Below are 18,452 nucleotides of genomic sequence, written 5' to 3'. Positions count from 1 at the left end.
GTGGGTAGGGATATCCATCCCATCTGCCAACCCAGAGAAGCACAGCAACCGAGCAGATTACTGCTTCACTGAAACACTGATCTACTAGCATACCTCCATTCCTCCACTGAGTATGGACTGCATGAGCAAGAGAAAGACATAAAGCAGAGACAAAAAGACAGACAGCCTGCAATGACCCACTGAAACATTATGCCTGAGTATGTATAATGGTGTCTGCATTCAATGGCTCTGGTGCACAGATGTAAAGACAGACAGGTTTTGTCAGCATTGAACACAACTTTGCAGAGCATCACTGTGGCCGGTAATCCTAGTGTGAATTTTCAAAGCTGGGGGTGGCTGATCAGGAAAGAAAGGGAAGACTGGCTGTGTCTGTGTGTTACACAGTGGGGCTAAGAGGATTTGCTAAATACATCTGTCTAGTCTGGATACCAAGAGCTGTAGAAATCCCACTGCAATCACAACGCCCACTGGAATCGCCCCACTCTCCAAAAAATATGGAGTCTCTATCTCATACCCTGATGTACTATTTGCGCTGGACTATTGACTCTTTGACATGTCATTCAACCATGTCCAAAAAAGGAAAACGCATGCCATCCAGCCAAGTAACAACAAAACAACAAACACAAAGCCCACTATTCTTTAATTCTTTAAAAATTTAATATGAATGATAAAAATGATCTAGACCAGTTGTTCTCAACTGGAGTGGTCAACTGTTGTTCTCAACTGGTCTGGCTTCAGGACCCATCATTACCCCTTAAGGACAAGCAGTGACCCAAGCCACGACACAGACAGACAGCACTCGGCTGCATGAAAAAAAAACAACCCCTTCAAAATAAAAGCCCAGTTTTTTTTTTCTTAACATTTGTTTTTTAGCCTAAGCAAAGGCCCGTGACCCACCAGTTGAGAATCACTGATCTGGACAACACACACACACACACACACACACACACACACACACACACACACAAAAAAAACAAAAAAAAAAACCCTACGCTGACCAAACTAACATTAAAACATTGTTTGCAAGGCCTCAAACTATGTCCCAGGAAAGATGGGTGTTGACAGATGAGAGCTGTCAGTTCACTGAGATAGATGTGCCTTTGGACATAGATCAATCAACACAATTTACACAAAGAGCGCTGTATGACATGACACCAAAATGCCTGGCAGTTGACCACTCAAGCACCTTCATAAAACACAGATGGTGACGGCATGACCATAAACTCCAAAAGCAGACAACACAGGCAAGAGGCATGCTTGCAGACCAAGGCACTGTGATGCATGAAGATGCAGATGAGGAGGAGCCATGAAAAGCTGTCCTTCCAGTAAGTCAACAAAAAAGTAAGAAAGGAATACATAAAACCATTGTTTCTTCCTCTGTCTTCTCTGTCTGGATGAACCAAGAAGCACTGAATGATGGGAAAATGTTGATTTCCTTGAAAGGAAATCATGCAAAGTGTGTGTGAGAGCTACTAAGGTGATGGGATGAGTGTGTCAAAGGTAGATTAAAAGAAGAAGAACAAAATGAAACCTGTGCTAGCAGATACACCTCGTTCACAACATAACAGTGGAATTGGGGTGACAGCCTGATGGCCAGCAGTTCATATCTCAGGGCCTGTCCCCTGTGTTAGGATCAACCAAATATGGAGGTGAAGATGTTGAGTCAAATATGATCACTGCAGACAGACAAACTCACACACAGACAGAGGGAGACAGAAGTACAGAAATGGAGAATTCCGCAATGGTGAGCAGATAATCTCTAAATTCCATACCACTGTGTCCCAAACAGTCTTGAGTTATTCAGTGTAAAAAGAAGTGAAATGAGTGGAACATTTGAACACCAAAATATTTTAGGATAACATTTAACATGGCAGCTGTCAGAAAGGCAAATTTGTCCTATTACCCAGTCAGCTCCAGTAAATATCAACATTCCTCCTGCCACCAAATTCATTGTTGTGTTTTGGAGCATGCAAAGACCAACACGTCTTCCACAGCATAAGTGGGATTGAAGTGGCACTTTGGTTAAGAGTGCATTAAAACTTCACAACCTCTTATCTTATATTTCTTCATTTACTGATGGGTGTCATTTCAGTGATTTCCTGTCACTAGATGTTACTGCTAATGTTCCACATTGTTCTACACCTGCTATACTGGAGGGGGGTGTGGCAAACAAATCAAGGAGGGTTATGCCTCCTGTCAGTGCTACAGTTTTTCTGTTTGTTTGTTTTTAAAAAGGATAAACTTAGAGGAAAACATTTAAACAGGAGGACAGTGTAAGAGAATGGTAAAATATAGGAAAATCCCAGGGAAAAACCTCAGGGTTGACAGGTCTGCTAATCTAAGCAATGCTTTATTAATCTCTCATAACATAAGGTATGTGCTTGTATCACAGTTTGTGGCCTGAGAAGGATGGTATTAATCCACAAGTTAATGCCCCTGTCAGATGAGCAGAAGAATGAGTGGACCTATGAGTGACACTGGGGATTTTATGTATCTATAGCTGTGATGCGAAATACACCCTTCTTTCTCATCTCTCTCTAGTCCATCAATCATTCTGCTGTTTTCCCTTCTTTTACTGTAGACACACTTTTCCTTTGAAGTCATGCCATGTCTGCATGGTCTATGCCCTTGTTTTATTGAAGCTCAGTCTACTTTGCTTCATCTTACAGAACCTAAGTACTTACATCAGGAATCATTTATGGTAACTTGATGTATGGTGTAGCAATAAACTCTGTTGCTGGAATAAAATTGGTGAGAATGTGTGAAGACTGCTGAACAATTGCCTCTGTAGTAATTTTCTATAAGATAAGATTTACAATAAGATAAGATTTTCACTTCTCTGAGCTCCCACCACCACCATCCCTCAAGGATCTCAGAGAGCCAGAAGTGTGTCTTGGTAGGGGGTCATACAAAGTTGCTAGTGGTCTTATAAGATGTGTGACGTACACAATCACAAAATAAAAATGTGTGCCGTTGGAAGAATTGCACTTACTTGTGTTTCAGTTGGTGTGGTAACCCCTACCTCCATACACACTGCAAGTGCAGACAATACTGTATTCTTAAAAGCATTAAAGTGCACAACACAAAACATTATGGTAGTGTAGCTCAACCATAATGCAGAGCTACACTATCATCACTTTCACGTAATTGGAATATTTACGTAAGACATCAATAATCAGTGTGCACTGACAAAAATTCTCCCCCTTACCTCTAGAGTTGGTAGCCATGTCCGCCACCTTCTGAAAGGTATCTAAAAAGGCCACTGCTGCCAGAATTGTGGTCCTGTAAATACATTGACAGATATTCACTGCACCACAACTGCCTAACCAAAGAGTCTTTAAATGTTGCACAAGATTTTTCTTCCCAACACCATTCACTGGAACTACTTCTCACCTGAGTTGAGAGTGCAGTTTTGTGGCCTTGGCAGTGAAGTCTTCCCACACAGGGTAGGAGCTCTGACAAGAAATGAGACAAATAAATACATCGGCAAGAACATTTAAGTGCATAAGCTTACTGTCTCAAACATACACATAAGAAGACATAACTTTCTCTACAACAGGATAGAATCTGGCATTGCTTAATAACATTTGAATCAGCTATGTTTGCTGTATTTTCTCTTTCATATACACTGATAAGACACTGAAATGGGTTAGAAATGGGTTGAAATAAAGTTGAAATTGAAAAAAATGAAATTGAAATTGAAATAAAGCTGCAATAATTGAGAGATACCTTGGCTTCTTCCTCTAATGGTTACAAACAGGTTAGTGTGAAAGCTCCGTGCTCTTTCAAAAGGTCAGCATGATCTCTCAGTGCACAATTATGTTACTATTGCCCTTAATCAACCTAAATGCCTTTATCTTCCATTTTGGCATGTTCAGATGTTATTAGGTCTGTTGTGTGTGCACAATCTGCATAAATTCTAATATCAAAAGTGTTTATGTGCACTGGGCAGTTAGTGAGGCCGGTCTTTGAAACATTTGGATTGCATTCATCCCAGGATCATCACATGCTATCTTGTTAAAAAACATTCAAGGCTACATCCTATTAGAGCAAGAGCTTGAGCCTCAGAGAAAGAAGAGGAAGGACACCCCTGTGTACCTCTATGATGGAGAGGAGCCAAACGAGGCCACACATCCTCACTACATAGCCCCTGGTAACTTTACAATCTGGAAACAGTCTAGGTGTCCATCATTTCTGGTATAATCTTCATCCAGCAATGACAGCATTTCTCTCGGATGAAGCCTCTGCCTGAGAAAATGATCATCATCCATTATCAAAAATGTTTGCCATGAACCTCCAAGACTGCACTTAACTCTAACAGGTGTCTATGTAACCTGTGTGGCCTGTGAGGGTTAGGAGGGACGCAAGACAGCTGAGGGAGGAGGGCAAAGGAGGGCAAAGAAGTAGGAAAAGAATTAAGCTACATGCAGAGCAGCAAGGGGATGTGAGGACGCACATTGCTTCATCCACACCCAGCAGCTCCCAGGGACTGTAAGTGGAGGAGACAACTGGAGGAAAGAAACTAGACAGAAAGGCTCTACCTCCCATACCTTATCTTTCACAGGAGGCTGAGGTCAGAACTATTATTCTTGGAGCCCGTAAGCAGTGTTGCTCAATGAAAAAAGGAAAAATGTGGTTGTTTTCTCACGCACAGAGGCTTTGAATCACTACTATTGCTGACCTAATTCTTGATTACTGATCTAATCCAGCTGGATCATTTCAATTCTTTCCACCCTTTACCTCCTCTTCTACCACCTCTTACTCTTCTGCTTAATTTCTCATATCATCATCTGACAGCTATATAACTAACATCTTACTTGTACCAAGACATTTCTATGTGCAGTCTATTATGGGCTTTGTGAGTTTACGTTGGCACTGTGCATGTATCATGTGCACCTAATTATGCACAATACTGTAACATTGTTCACAATCAGTGAGATCACCACAGAAAAGCTGCATTGCTCCCAGGGGAATGAAGCTGGTCTGACAAGCTTGTGTGGCACAGCCAGGTGCCAGAATGAGGTCAGATCTCAAATAGTAGATATCAACAATGTTCTGACTAAGGGCTTCAGTCTCATTCATCTGCACTATAATCACTACATTTCTCTCTCTCTCTCTCTCTCTCTCTCTCTCTCTTTCTCTCCCTCCCTCAAGTACAGCACAGCTGAGTGGCTAATTTTAATGGAGCTTGACAAACAAGGGTTCATTTATAGGTCTAGTCTGTCCAAAGGAAGCAGTGCTTAATAAGAAATCTGTTAGGTGAAAAGAGTCATCTGATGCTTGACTCGTGCCCTATTAAAAACACTTTGTAGCATGAGCGCCCTCCACAATAAATAGAATAAAGGTTTCACAAATCAAAGACTGTGTTTTTATGAATGTTTAGGCTCTGTAGAATAATTCAGTCCAGATTTGAGGAGTCTAAGTGTAGCGGTTCTAGACCTGGACTTGGTCTAATGTGGTCTAGATGAGAAAAAAAAGCAGTGAAATGCGCCTTTTTTGCATTTTCACAAATAGAATAAAGGTTTCACAAACCAGAGACGGTGTTTTTATGAATGTATAGACTCTGTTTAATTATCTAGTCCAGATTTGAGGAGTATAAGTCTTGTGGTTTTATATCAGGAACAGGTCAAATGTGACGTAGATCAGAAAAAGACATAGAAATACATCATTTGCATTTTACTGTGAGTTACACATATTAGAGAGAAGATCTACAATTAAAATAAATAAAATCCTGTTTTTTTTGAATAATTAAATACCATTGTAATCTAGGGCTGATTCTCCTTTCATCGTCCTACAATGTTTCATGCTCTCAGTTCATGAATTAGGAAAACAACTGAATACCGTCATCTACAGGCGTTATGACACTTTTAAGGTGGACCGGAAAATTCCAATCAGAAGCTGTGAATCGGATGCCAACTTCAGCCTCGTCAGTTGTTTGGGGCCAAATGGTACTCCAGAACATTTGTATTGTGATAACTGCACAAATGTAAACTATCTTCCAATTTTGATGATTATTTAATTTTATGACATGATTCAACTATTTAACTCTAATGATGATGAAGTTGCGGTTTGACCTCTGATCCAAACACTAAAAGCCACCACCTAGGCGGTTTTCAAATAAAAAAATATTTTGCTCCGCTAACACTTTGATGCAAGCAGTGTGGTACAGATTGACACACTGGCTGAAGTAGACCTGCTGCACATTATGTAAATAAAAAATAACAGATCTCAGTTTGTCCTGCAGTGGTGTTTCCAGTGGGGGAGGACCAGCTGAAAGAGACAAAGGCAGTAAAAAATCTGTGTCTGCTGAACCACCGTACAACCACAAAAGGTCAGATTTTATCCTTGCCTATTGCAATTTATATGTGTTACCTTCATGTCGTTTACGATGGCCTGGAATAATCCACCAAGCGCTCCACACTCCTTCTCCACCGACTCCATGGCGTCAAAAATGGACAAAAAGCTCGCAGAAAGACAAAAAGCAGATTAAATATTCGATCGTCGAAGCGTTTTCAAAACTCAGAAATTGGGGGTCTTTGTTTTGTCCATCCACCCTTTCTAAAACATCAAGCCAACAGCGGACAGAACGTGGAGTACCAAACCCCACAGTCGGTAACATGCAGAGTGCACAGACAGAAAGAAACGTGCTGCTCGCTTCGCCGAAGCTACGCACCTTGCGGACGCACCGGACTGATTGGGCAGAACGCGCTTTGGCCGGGTGAACTACAGCCGGAAAACGCGCAGGACACATGCACTGTGACTTCAAATGATCACCGCGTTAACACCAATAACAGAGACATCACGATGGTGGGGGTATACGGGAGACGGGTTAATTCAAGGTCTGAGGCTGAGGAATGCGCTCTTTTGATTGAGGCAACTAACTCTCCCGTTAGAGATCCATTGAACGGAAAGGGGACCTGGGGGTGAGGAAGAGTCGCTAACGAGGAACGCCCTCTCCTTCATTCTGTTTTCCCCTCCTTCCACCCAAACGCAAACAAAAGTGAAGCCTCCTTTCCCATAGAACTAATGATGACATGTTTCTCGTGTGTGTCCACACATGCGTCTGTAAATGAGTATTTGCGCAACCAAGAGTGGGTTAGTTGTTTTCAGGAAACAGTGGCATGTGGACCATCATCACCTCATTTTGCATCAGTTTATATCTTAAATTAACGTGACAAAAGCCATAGCCATGCCAGTTTTATTCGAAATAATTTCTTGTGACTTTAATGAATAGTTCAACAGTTTGGCGACTGCATTTATTACCTTACTGCTTTGAGTCAGATGAGAAAATGCCAGTCTTATATCTGTAAAGTGAATATAAAGCAACAGCCAAGAGATGGTTAGCTTAGTTTAGCACTGGAAACAGGGCCGAACAGCTAGCCTGGCTCTAGCCACCAAACAGCACATCTAAAGGTCACAAATGAAAATTTAAATTAACAAAGAATAAAAAGGACATGCTGGGGAATATGTGCCTAACTACTATAGCTATAACCTATGTTATTTCTACAAAGACTCTAGGAAGTTGTTAGCCCGGTTCTTTTGTTGGAAGCCCAAGACCGGTCCGAAGCAATCTTCAGAAACTCGATTAACACATGAAATGTATTATTCAAACACAATGAACACATGAAATAATTTTAAACTTGAAAAATAAATTAAATAACAAAAACATGAATAATATGATGTACCACAAACCATGGGATAAAGAAAATATGGCAAAAACGACAAAAAGAGTATATTTGGTCATAATGAATATGCAATATTAATTTCATGATGTCGTGATCAAACAGGTCTAATGCAATGTGAGTATTTGTGAGTCCATGACGTGAAAGTCAATAAGCAGCATGGAAGAGGCCTACCTAATGCCAGTGTTGCTCCAACAGAGGGCTGTCAACCGTTAACCATTAGCAAGTCACGTGTATACAAGATCTCAAATGTACAAGCATTGAACATCATCATTTACGTCCATGTCGGGTCCTCTTCAGCTTCAACTTCTTCCTGTGGAAACTCAGAGAGCATAGAAACCAATTCACCAGGATACTGTACTACATTGGTATGTAACAACAACCACATAAGGTAAAAATAGTCACTGTTGCAATAAGTGAGATAAATACAGAACGTTCTATCAAGCCAATTCTGGAGCGGTGTTGTTTGGGATGAAAACACAACAGTCTAGGGAAAATATATCACACATACCACCTCTTTCAGCTCGAAGGAAATCGAGGGCCATTCTGTTTTGGTAAGTCATCAATGAAGTAGCAGCCAGTTCTCCATGTAGGCCCGTTATGGCATCTCTGGTCATGTTACTTAGTCTTTGAATATTAAAATGAACATAGTTAAATAGTTAATTCTGTCCACATTCTTATTTATGGTTACCCACCAAAATAAGGGTGATTCAAATCCTGTTACAATTTGATTAACCAATTTATATTCATCAGGTACACCTCTGGGGATTCCAATTGCATCTATATAGGTCAGAGAGTTTTGGTTGGTGTGGCTTCTACTGACGTAGAGAATGGATCTACACAAAATATAAGATATCTTTTGAGACATTTGTTGATATACATAGTACCCTGCTATTGCTTTTGCTGCCATATCTGCTGTATTAGGGTTAGGGTTAGGGTTGCTATTCTGCCATCTCCTTTTTGATGTCCTCAGCACTTGACTATAACGACCTGATTTGGTTCAAGCAGGGAAAAATAGAGATCAAGTAGCTGATTCAAATGTTTAACAGGGCATAAAACCTTTCCGTCTCAAATGACATATGTCCACATGTACAGCTTGGACTGCATAAGCCGAATTAGTGTAGATAGTTACAGTCTTTCCTTTTTCTAATTTGCATGCTTCTTACTACTCTCCTCATTTTGAAAAAGAACGCCATTCACAAAAACGTTCTTTTCATCAACATCCAAATGAAAAGGCTCTGAGTAGTTTGGTTTGGAGTTTGCAGGCTGTGGACAGAGCAGTTTTAACATCAACAAAAGCTTTGTCATTTGATGTTTTTGCAAGGGTGTGTTATCAATTGGCTGAGTGCATTGTGTCTCTGGAGGAGTCAAGGTCTTAACTGGCATTTTATGTTTTGGTTGTGCAGTGGACTGTATGTGAATAGCATGCTTGCCCTCTCTTAAAGAACACTGACAATTTATCAGAAATGTTTCTGGCCTTTTTTACTTCTCTCTCCGCTTTGTCTTTCTGCAGTATTCCTGCCTCCTGTAACTTTGCTTTCGCCTGTTCCAAGCTGCCTGTTGCTTGCTTAAAAAAAAAATTATAATAACAAAACATGTCTTCAGTGTTCCCTTCTCTAACACTCTTTAACTTTGTAAGCATTGATGACTTAAAATATACTTAAGATACAACACTACAAATAGTCACTCACACAAATAGTCATGTCATTTCACTTAATAGTGTTTGCTTGAGCCTTTTTAAAAAAAGGTAAATAGTGAGTAGTAGACTAATATGAAATAATCACATATCCAATGACCTTCCTGTTTACTCAACCTTTTGGGTCTGTTTCCTAGCATTTGCAAAGTTTGGTGTCCCAGCTGTAACAGAAGGTGTGGAAGTTGTTGACAGTTTGGGGACTGAGTTGGATGATGATGTTTTTGAGTATATCGTGAAGAATCCCGCAACTGGGGTGCTAACCATCAAATGTGACACAGGTTTGTTTCAGTTAAATTGATAATCTTAACTTTTTAATGGATAAGTTAGTTCTTTGTCATGTGAAGCTTACATTGTTCATTAGATAAGGGACAGGTTGATGAGGGAACTGTGTATAATGTTTTTTCTTTCTCCTTTCTTCTTCTTCTTTCCTCCTTTCTGCTTTTCCAATTATGGTTATAATCTGTCTCCATGGTAGCCTCTCCTGAGCACCACTATCTGTATCTGTATCTGTATCTGTTCAACCATCTAAATTATCTGTATCCGTATCTGTACTTGGAGTTGGCGGGGCCTAACGGAAATGGGTGGGGCATAAATCGGTACATTATTTTAAGTCTGAAATTGATATACAATAAAAATATTAATATAGGCTACTTTGTGTGTTCAGCTATATGGATGTATGTGTGTAAGTGGTCTATAAGACTGTTTATTTTTTTAATGATCTGTGTGAACTTGGTGATTCATGCAAACATCCAGTGATGGCAAACAGGGAAATAATATGTCAGCCTTGTTCACTGTAGGGCGGCACGGTGGCGCAGCAGGTAGTGCGCGTGCCTCACAGCAGAAGGTTGCTGGTTCGAACCCTGGGTCGGGCAGGGCCTTTCTGTGTGAAGTTTGCATGTTCTTCCCGTGCATGCTTCTCTCCGGGCACTCCGGCTTCCTCCCACAGACCAAAAACATGCTCATTAGGTTAATTGGTCTCTAAATTGTCCGTAGGTGTGAGTGTGAGTGTGTGAGTTGTCTGTGTATGTGGCCCTGCGATCGGCTGACGACCGGTTCAGGGTGTACCCCGCCTCTCGCCCATTGCTAGCTGGGATAGGCTCCAGCCCCCCGCAACCCCGAAATGGGATGCGCGGGTAAAGAAGATGAATGAATGAATGTTCACTGTATTCTTCTCAAAAGCACCGCGTTCAGTACGAGCAAAGTTTCACCAGCCAAACTAAGAGCAAGCAGTCAGTTAAAAAAAAAAACAAAAAAACAGTGGAGTGGAGGCAGTGACCGACGCGGCATGAAATAGAGGCGAGCTGGAGAAAACCTACGCAGTACTGACGAGAGCAACGCGAGCTACAGACGTGTCTGTGTAGGGAGGGGCGGGCGCTGTGTGTGACTGGCCAATCAGTCAGTTACCCAATGAGGGTTTTCTTTCAGCATGAGCACGGATATTGACAAGTTTTACTCGTATCATGCTCGTACTCATCAAAAATGCTTTATCCGTACCGAATACTCGTCTGACGGATACTCCGGCTTAACCCTAGTTCCAACTATCATCCCTCAATTCATCGGACTTGCAGGATACAATCATCATTTCAGATAGCCCTTCCAGAAAATGGCAGGGGCTGCAAACAGAAGCCAAGAGTTGATACTCAAACATCGGTGTTTTCTTGTGACACTTCTGTTCTTAAATTCAGTTCTTTTCAAGGATGAAAGTGGCATAAATGGAGATTGTATATTACATGATTTGAAGACCTTGTTGAAGTCATGATATTATATAGACAGATAGATAGATGGATATACTTCGATTGATTGATTGATACATTATTTCCAGCATTGAAGTTAACTTTGAATTGCAGTGGATATGTTCCCAACATGCTGAATTGTTTTGCATTGTGTTTTAAGTTGGTGGTATCCATTCTTACCAAGGAACCTGGTGGGGAACGTAGAATAAATGAATACAATCGAACCAAGTCATTGGTGGATAAAACCAGGAGGAAAATGGCGAACATACTGGCAGCTGACATGACAGAGAAGAATGTGTAATTTGGTCATTGTTTTTAGTTATCCCTTGTGCTGTCAATCTATCTTTCAGATTAATTTGAAATCTAAGTTAAATCCAGAGAATGTGACTGAGAAATCCTCTCTTCTTCAATCTTGCAGTACATCACCAACCAGACAGGTGAAAGAAATGCATGCCAGAGGAATTGTGACGTTATTTTCCTACCTCAGTGACCCATACTCTAAGAATGGCTATGTGAGTTGCACACAGTAATGGTTGTGGTCATTTTAAATGCTATAGCCTATACGTTGAATCAGAATGTTTGTAAACAAACAGATTGGCAATACTTCCGGGTGGATAACTTGCACCTGTCAGCAGTGGAAATCTTTAATTTTAAGCAGCAGTAAATATGAGTCAACTAAATAAAACATTAGTGATTATGCCGAAATGGCAGTTGTGTTCGGGGCTGTAATGTCAAATATAGCTTGGTACATAATGGATTAGGTTTAGGCTTTTTCTGTTTAAAGCAGCCTAACAGAATAGGTGGATACAGATAATAGTTTACAGGCCGTCTGCATCTACAGAACTGGAGATAGACTGGCAGCAATGTTTGCAGCAGACATTTTCTCACTGTTTGGCTATATTGTTATGATTTAAGACAAGGAGAGAACCCAAAGATGCAGACATAACAAAAGCCTGAGTGGAGATAGTCCAAGTCATTGATTTAACAAAATATAAGGGCAAACAAAACTCCACTATGTACAAAATCCAAAAACCAAAGCAATACCAGGAACAACAGGGAAACCACGGACTAGACTTGAATACTCACAACAGTCACAGGAAACAAGGAAAACGACACACAAGGGATGGTGGCACAGAGACAAAGGAAACACACAGACTGAAATAGACAGGGACTTAATAAGACTCAGGTGAACACAATCACACAATCACCAGGGCGGGAAAAATACAGGAAGTAAATGTGATACACTCAAAAGGTGCAACCGCTTTTGTGTAAAATTATTATTTACATATTATTATTGTAATTATTTGGGAGCACTTTATTTTTTTGTTATTATTATTTTTAATAAGCAAATAATATTGCAGTGTTGCGGGTTTAGACCCAAAGTAATTAATTTTACAGGCACTGTGAGATGGGGGTTTTGGGGAGTGGGGAGGCGGAACCAAAAAAAAGCTTGAGTGGCGTTGTGGCCGGTTTCCTAGGGTGGGCACCTCCGTTCTCCCGCCAGAGGAAATTCAGGAAGAAAGCAGATGGTTCAGCTCTTCGTTCTTCTCGATAACTTTCATCTGTGTTTGCAGGAGGTTTGACGTCCAGCTTAAAAAGAAAAGGAAAAAAATTCATTTGTTACGGTGGAACCAGCCTTGGGACCCATAACAAACTGTGGGGGCTCGTCCGGGATCTCTCCTTCGCCATCTCTGAGGGAGCAGATCCAGTGATATCAGAACCATGAAACCGAGGCGACGAGACGTGACTACAGTCCAGTTGGTGGGTGTCCGGAGAGGGGGATCCAGCAGGACAGGGATCTTTTCTCCGCCAGGGAGCCGCACTACTGGGTCGGGTGATGGATGCACGCCAGTCATCAGGGAGCAACGCTGCTGGTTCATCAGACCAACACACATTACTAAGCAACGTTTCCATTGGGGCTACACGCACCATGTCTAAAACACGCAGAGAACTGGTGTGGAGCATCAGGAAGAGTTTGTTCAGACTTTCAAGTGCTGACATCTACCGGGTGGCAAGGGATGTTGCAGCTGACAACCAAGACAACGTCGAGCTGAGCCCAAGCGACGAAGAGAACTGCATGGACTATGTTGTGACCTACATGCAGTCTGACACCTTACTAGAACTTGAGGATGAAGGTATGAGTCAATTATTGATGTTGGAAGATTTGATCTGCAAGGTTATTGGTACCACTGTTGCTGTTGATTTGCCAGTTGATGTATCAAGTGATGTTATGGTACATGTTAAGCCCAGTCTCAGTCCATCCACTGTACTTCCCGACCACATACCACAAACACATCCCCACTCCAATACACATGTCAACACAACCACGCAGTCAGTAGAAGAGCTGAGAAAAGTGTATGAAGAGTTGGGTGAGAAGTTAAGTCGATGTGAAGCCACAGCCGCTACATACAACCACCAAGGTGCATCAGTGCCACCCTCGATGTCTCAGAGGACATCAGAGAGAATGGTCCCCCTAAAAGACCTCCCTTACATCCAGCGCAGAGAATTTAAAGTGCAAGGTGGGCAAATTGGAGACCAGAGTTCTGACATGAGTTATAACAGCATCAGTAAACAAATTGACGAGGGAGTCAGAGAGGGCTTTGTGGAGGCAGAGTTAATCCGGGGTGTGCTGAAAATCATTAAACCAGGCACCTTCAAGGAAATACTTGTAAATAAAGATGAAATGACTGTCTCTGAACTCAAGGGCTTCCTCAGGTCTCACCTAGGTGAAAAGGCAACCACCGAGATGTTTCAGGAGCTAATGTGCGCTAGGCAGGCCGAGCAAGAGTCACCCCAGCAGTTTCTATACCGCATGATTGGGCTTAAACAAAAAGTCCTTTTTCAGTCGAGACAGGCCAATGCAGACATCTCGTAAGACCCAAAGACAATCCAGGAGGTTTTCCTACACACAATTTACCAGGGCCTTGGAGCGAAATATGCAGATCTCCGACAGAGAGAGAGACCTCTCATCTCGAACAGCCAAGTCACTGATGAGGAAATTCTCGGCCAAGTAATGAGGATAATAAGGGATGAGAATGAGCACCAGCGCAGACTTGGCCAACCCCCCCGGCAAAAGACAACACACGCACATAGTGCCAAGGTGGAAACAGGAGATTGGCAGAGTGATAACAAGCCTAGGGACATTGCGGCAGATAGTAAGAACCTCCAGACCATACAGCAGCTCAGTGCCCAGGTGGAGGACCTGACACACATGGTAGCCACTTAAATCGAGCAACAGGCAGCAAGTGCCCAGGTAGCTTATTCACTGACACCACAATCCCAGACATCACCTCACCCCTTGCCACGCTTTCCCTCTCAGCCACTTTCAAACAGAAATTATCACAAGCATCCACTGATGAAGCCATTGCCACAGTTGTCAAACTTCTACGAAGCGCTCTTGGAATGAAAGAAGAGCAAGTGGTGGCCATGGTCAACTTCATCCAGGTCCCACAGAGAACATACTGTGACCCAGCCACAGTAAGAGTGGGTAAAGACAATGTTGTCATTCCAGCGGGAAAAGCAGTGAATGTGTGGTGCAGGGTCCCCACCAACTTCCCCTTGTCCTGTATGAACCCGTAGAGGAGAGCGTTGCTTTAGGGCAGCTGAGTGTCGGAGAAGGTCTCCTTGAAATCAATAACACGCAACGGCCTTATGTTAAAGTACCCATTTCCAACCACTCAGAGCATGAGGTCATCCTTCCTAAGAGGACCCCTTTAGGTACCATCCAACATGTCGCCAAGGTCCTTGAGACAGGCGAACCTGAGTCACAACAGGCTCATTTTGCATTGACAAAAGTGGCAACAGCTGAGGTTAGCAACATCGCGCCCACTATTGGCCCTCCCACTGAGCCCTGGCTGCCGCCTGTCAATATCAGTCATCTGAGCTTAGAACAACAACAGGTGGTGGAGGAAGTGCTCTACGCTGAGTCAGGGGCGTTCGCTCGTGACAGTGGCGACATTGGGTGTATCCCCTCTCTGCAGATGGAGATTAGGCTCAAGGATGACACTCCGGTACAGAGGGCATATGCATCTATCCCAAAACCGCTTTACAAGGAAGTAAAAGAGTACATTCAGGAGCTGTTGGTGAAAGGATGGATTGTGAAATCCCACTCACCTTACGCTGCCCCTGTCATATGCGTGAGGAAAAAGGATGGCTCCTTGCGTCTGTGTATCGACTACCGGCTCCTGAATAACAAAACTGTACCAGACAGACACCCCCTCCCTCGAATCCAGGATCTCACTGACTAACTGGGGGGATACAACTGGTTTTCGATCCTGGACCAGGGCAAAGCCTATCACCAAGGCTTTATTGCTGAAGGATCCCGGTACCTGACAGTGTTCACAACCCCCTGGGGCCTGTACGAGTGGGTCAGGATACCGTTTGGATTATCGAATGCACCAGCAGCATTCCAAAGGAGCATGGAGGAGATGCTTGACACGCTCAGGGATGAGTGCTGCATTCCCTATCTGGATGATGTGCTTTGCTTTTCCAAGTCCTTTGATGAACATGTGCAAGTGCTGCGTAGAGTCCTCCAAGCCCTACAGCATCATGGGGTAAAACTGAAGCCAGAGAAGTGTGAGCTGTTTTGCAAAGAGGTTCGGTATGTTGGCCGGTTGGTGTCTGCAGAAGGGGTGAAAGTGGACCCCAAAGACCTAGAAGCAGTGCGGGTACTGAAACAGAGGAAACCACAGACAGTCGGGGATGTTAGGCAGTTGCTGGGGTTTCTGAGTTATTACCGAACATATGTGCAAGACTTCTCGCGCATAGCTAAGCCCCTGTATGACCTGCTCCAGGCAAAGCCCTACACCCCACAGTCCAAACCGCTAAGAGGAAAGATAAAAAGTTCTCAGCAGTCCTCTCGGACCCCGATAGAGTGGAATGAGGGACACCAAAAGATCCTTGAACGTCTGGTAGACATGCTGACTGAGCCCCACGGTGCTGGCATACCCAGATTTCAGCCGCCCTTTTACACTCCACACGGATGCTTCTCAGAAGGGTCTGGGAGCAGTCCTTTATCAGAACCAGGATGGGAAGATGAGAGTGGTCGGCTACGGATCACGTATGCTGACACCAGCGGAACAGAACTACCACCTGCACAGCGAGAAGCTGGAGTTCCTGGCATTAAAGTGGGCAATATGTGACAAATTTAGGGATTATCTATTCTACTCCCCTCATTTCACAGTCTATACAGACAACAATCCACTCACATCCTGAGCACTGCCAAGTTGAACGCAGTAGGCCACCGCTGGGTGGGACAACTAGCTGACTTTCACTTTGACATCAGATACCAGCCAGATAAAGTCAACATTGATGCTGACACCTTATCCCGTTGTCCCCTTGACATCGACGCTTACATGGCAGAGTGTTGTTATGGACTATCGGAGGAAGCCGTGTGTGCTATGTGGGAAGGAAGCTGAAGGGCCCAACAGAAAGACATAGCCTGGGCGGCCGCCCTCAACTTTTCATCTCAAGGTCAACCTCAGATGGAGCCTTTGCAGGCAGTGAGTCATGATGAGTTGGTAAGAGAACAAAGAACAGACCCTGTAATTGGAAAGGTGATAGAGTTAAAGGAAAATAACACCACCAACAGAGGACAACAGACTGAAAATTGACACAGGCACAAAGAGGCTCTTAAGGGAATGGAACAGGTTGCACATAGAGGATGGCTTACTCTACAGGAAAACAATAGGTCGGAGGCAACTGGTCCTGCCTGCTATCTACAAACAAGTAGCTCTCACACACCTACATAACAACATGGGCCATGTTGGCATGGAAAAAGTCTTGAGCCTGGCAAGGGAATGATTCTACTGGCCTTTTATGAAAAGAGAGATTCAAGAGTACGTCACCAGAAAGTGCCCTTGCATTAAGCAGAAAAAGCCAGCTACGCCAGAGAGAGCACCAATGGGTAGTATTACATCTAACTTGCCTCTTGAGCTTGTGTGCATTGACTTCCTGCACCTAGAGGCCTGTCGGGGTGGCTGTGAGTACATTTTAGTCGTGGTTGACCACTTCACCAGGTTTGCGCAGGCTTACCCTACCAGAAATAAAGCCGGCAGGATGGCTGCGGACCGGCTGTTTAATGATTTTATTCCTAGATTTGGATATCCCACCAAACTCCACCATGACCAGGGTCGGGAGTTTGAGAATGAACTGTTCAGAACACTCAGACAGTTATCGGGTGTCAGTCACTCTCGAACCGCTGCCTATCACCCTCAGGGTAACCCCGCAGAGAGACTAAATCGCACGCTGCTGCAGATGCTTCGGACTCTGGGGGAGAAAGAAAAGGAGAATTGGAGGGACCACTTACCTCATGTGATCCACGCTTATAACTGTACAAAGCACGAGGCTTACTAAATACTATTTGTTGTATGGCCGACACCCACACCTGTTGACCTTCTTTTTGGTTTAATAGCCAAGGAAGAAGTTGAAACCCAAGAGGATATGCTGAAAAATGGGCAGGAAAAATGATGGAGGCACATCGGATTGCAAACACAAACAGCCAACAGTCAAGTGCCAAGGGAAAAGTACACTATGATAAAAGGAGCAAAGGTGTGACTCTCCAGCCTGGGGACAGAGTCCTCGTACGCAACCTCAGTGAAAGAGGAGGGCCTGGTAAGCTTAGACCTTACTGGGAGCAGACCATCTATGTAGTGGAAGAGCAGGTTGGGGATAACCCCGTCTACAAAGTAAGTCCAGAGACAGGAGTCCGCCCCCCTCGCATCCTACAGCGAAATCTTTTGCTGCAGGTGAATGACTTACCAGTAGAGCTACCCCCTACCCCTAAGTCACAAAAGAGAGCTAAGAGACTCTCAGATCCTCCAAAGACCACAGAACAGACACAGAGCCCAGATACGAGTGACTCTGAAGAAGAGGAAGGCATATCTCGTTACCGGCTACGGGTACCTGTGAGGAAGACAAGAGTCGAAAGTAACTTACCAGACCAAACTGTTCCCCATGAGCTGCAAAACAAACCTGCACAGGGTGACATTCACCTGAGAGAGGAAATCCATACCGAATCGGAGCAAGAAAGGGAAACTGACATACGTGAGGAACTGGAAACACACAGTGAGAATGGGAAAGACATGGATCAGTCTCAGCCTAACAATGACCAAGAGATACCTCAAGTGGCTGACCATGGGGAGGATGTCCCAGGACCTTGGCCAGAACACCAACTCCCTCTGAGACAGTCTACCAGAGAAAGACGGCCGGGCTACGTGTTCACATACCCATCCCTTGGCCAACCATCCTACCAGTTACGTCCCACTGTGAATACAGTTGGAATGCAGTCTACACCTTATACTCACCTGTGCCACTCTCACTTCTACCCCCATCCCTTCCAGA

General features: G+C 43.5%; 1 protein-coding gene across 3 annotated transcripts in view; it reads right to left on the bottom strand.

Moving 5' to 3' along the window:
• Nucleotides 1-6,828, bottom strand: part of mtss1la (MTSS I-BAR domain containing 2a) — a 33,393-nt gene extending 26,565 nt beyond the window's left edge. Inside the window, exons 1-3 of one of the 3 annotated variants that reach the window (XM_076732324.1) lie at nucleotides 6,373-6,828; nucleotides 3,394-3,455; nucleotides 3,209-3,282 (exon numbers count right to left, since the gene is read on the bottom strand). In XM_076732324.1, coding sequence (XP_076588439.1) covers nucleotides 3,209-3,282; nucleotides 3,394-3,455; nucleotides 6,373-6,441 — 205 coding nt within the window. In that variant the 5' untranslated portion in view covers nucleotides 6,442-6,828. Of the gene's footprint in view, nucleotides 1-2,992; nucleotides 3,034-3,208; nucleotides 3,283-3,393; nucleotides 3,456-6,372 lie in introns of those variants that run through there. The other 2 variants (XM_076732323.1, XM_076732325.1) reach the window with 2 other exon arrangements.
• Between the last annotated feature and the right edge of the window lie 11,624 nt (nucleotides 6,829-18,452).

Source organism: Chaetodon auriga, chromosome 6 (assembly GCF_051107435.1).
Source record: "Chaetodon auriga isolate fChaAug3 chromosome 6, fChaAug3.hap1, whole genome shotgun sequence".
Taxonomy (NCBI): Eukaryota; Metazoa; Chordata; class Actinopteri; order Chaetodontiformes; family Chaetodontidae; genus Chaetodon; species Chaetodon auriga.
Note: the sequence above shows the minus strand (reverse complement) of the source record. Positions and strands in the feature narration are given on the sequence as shown.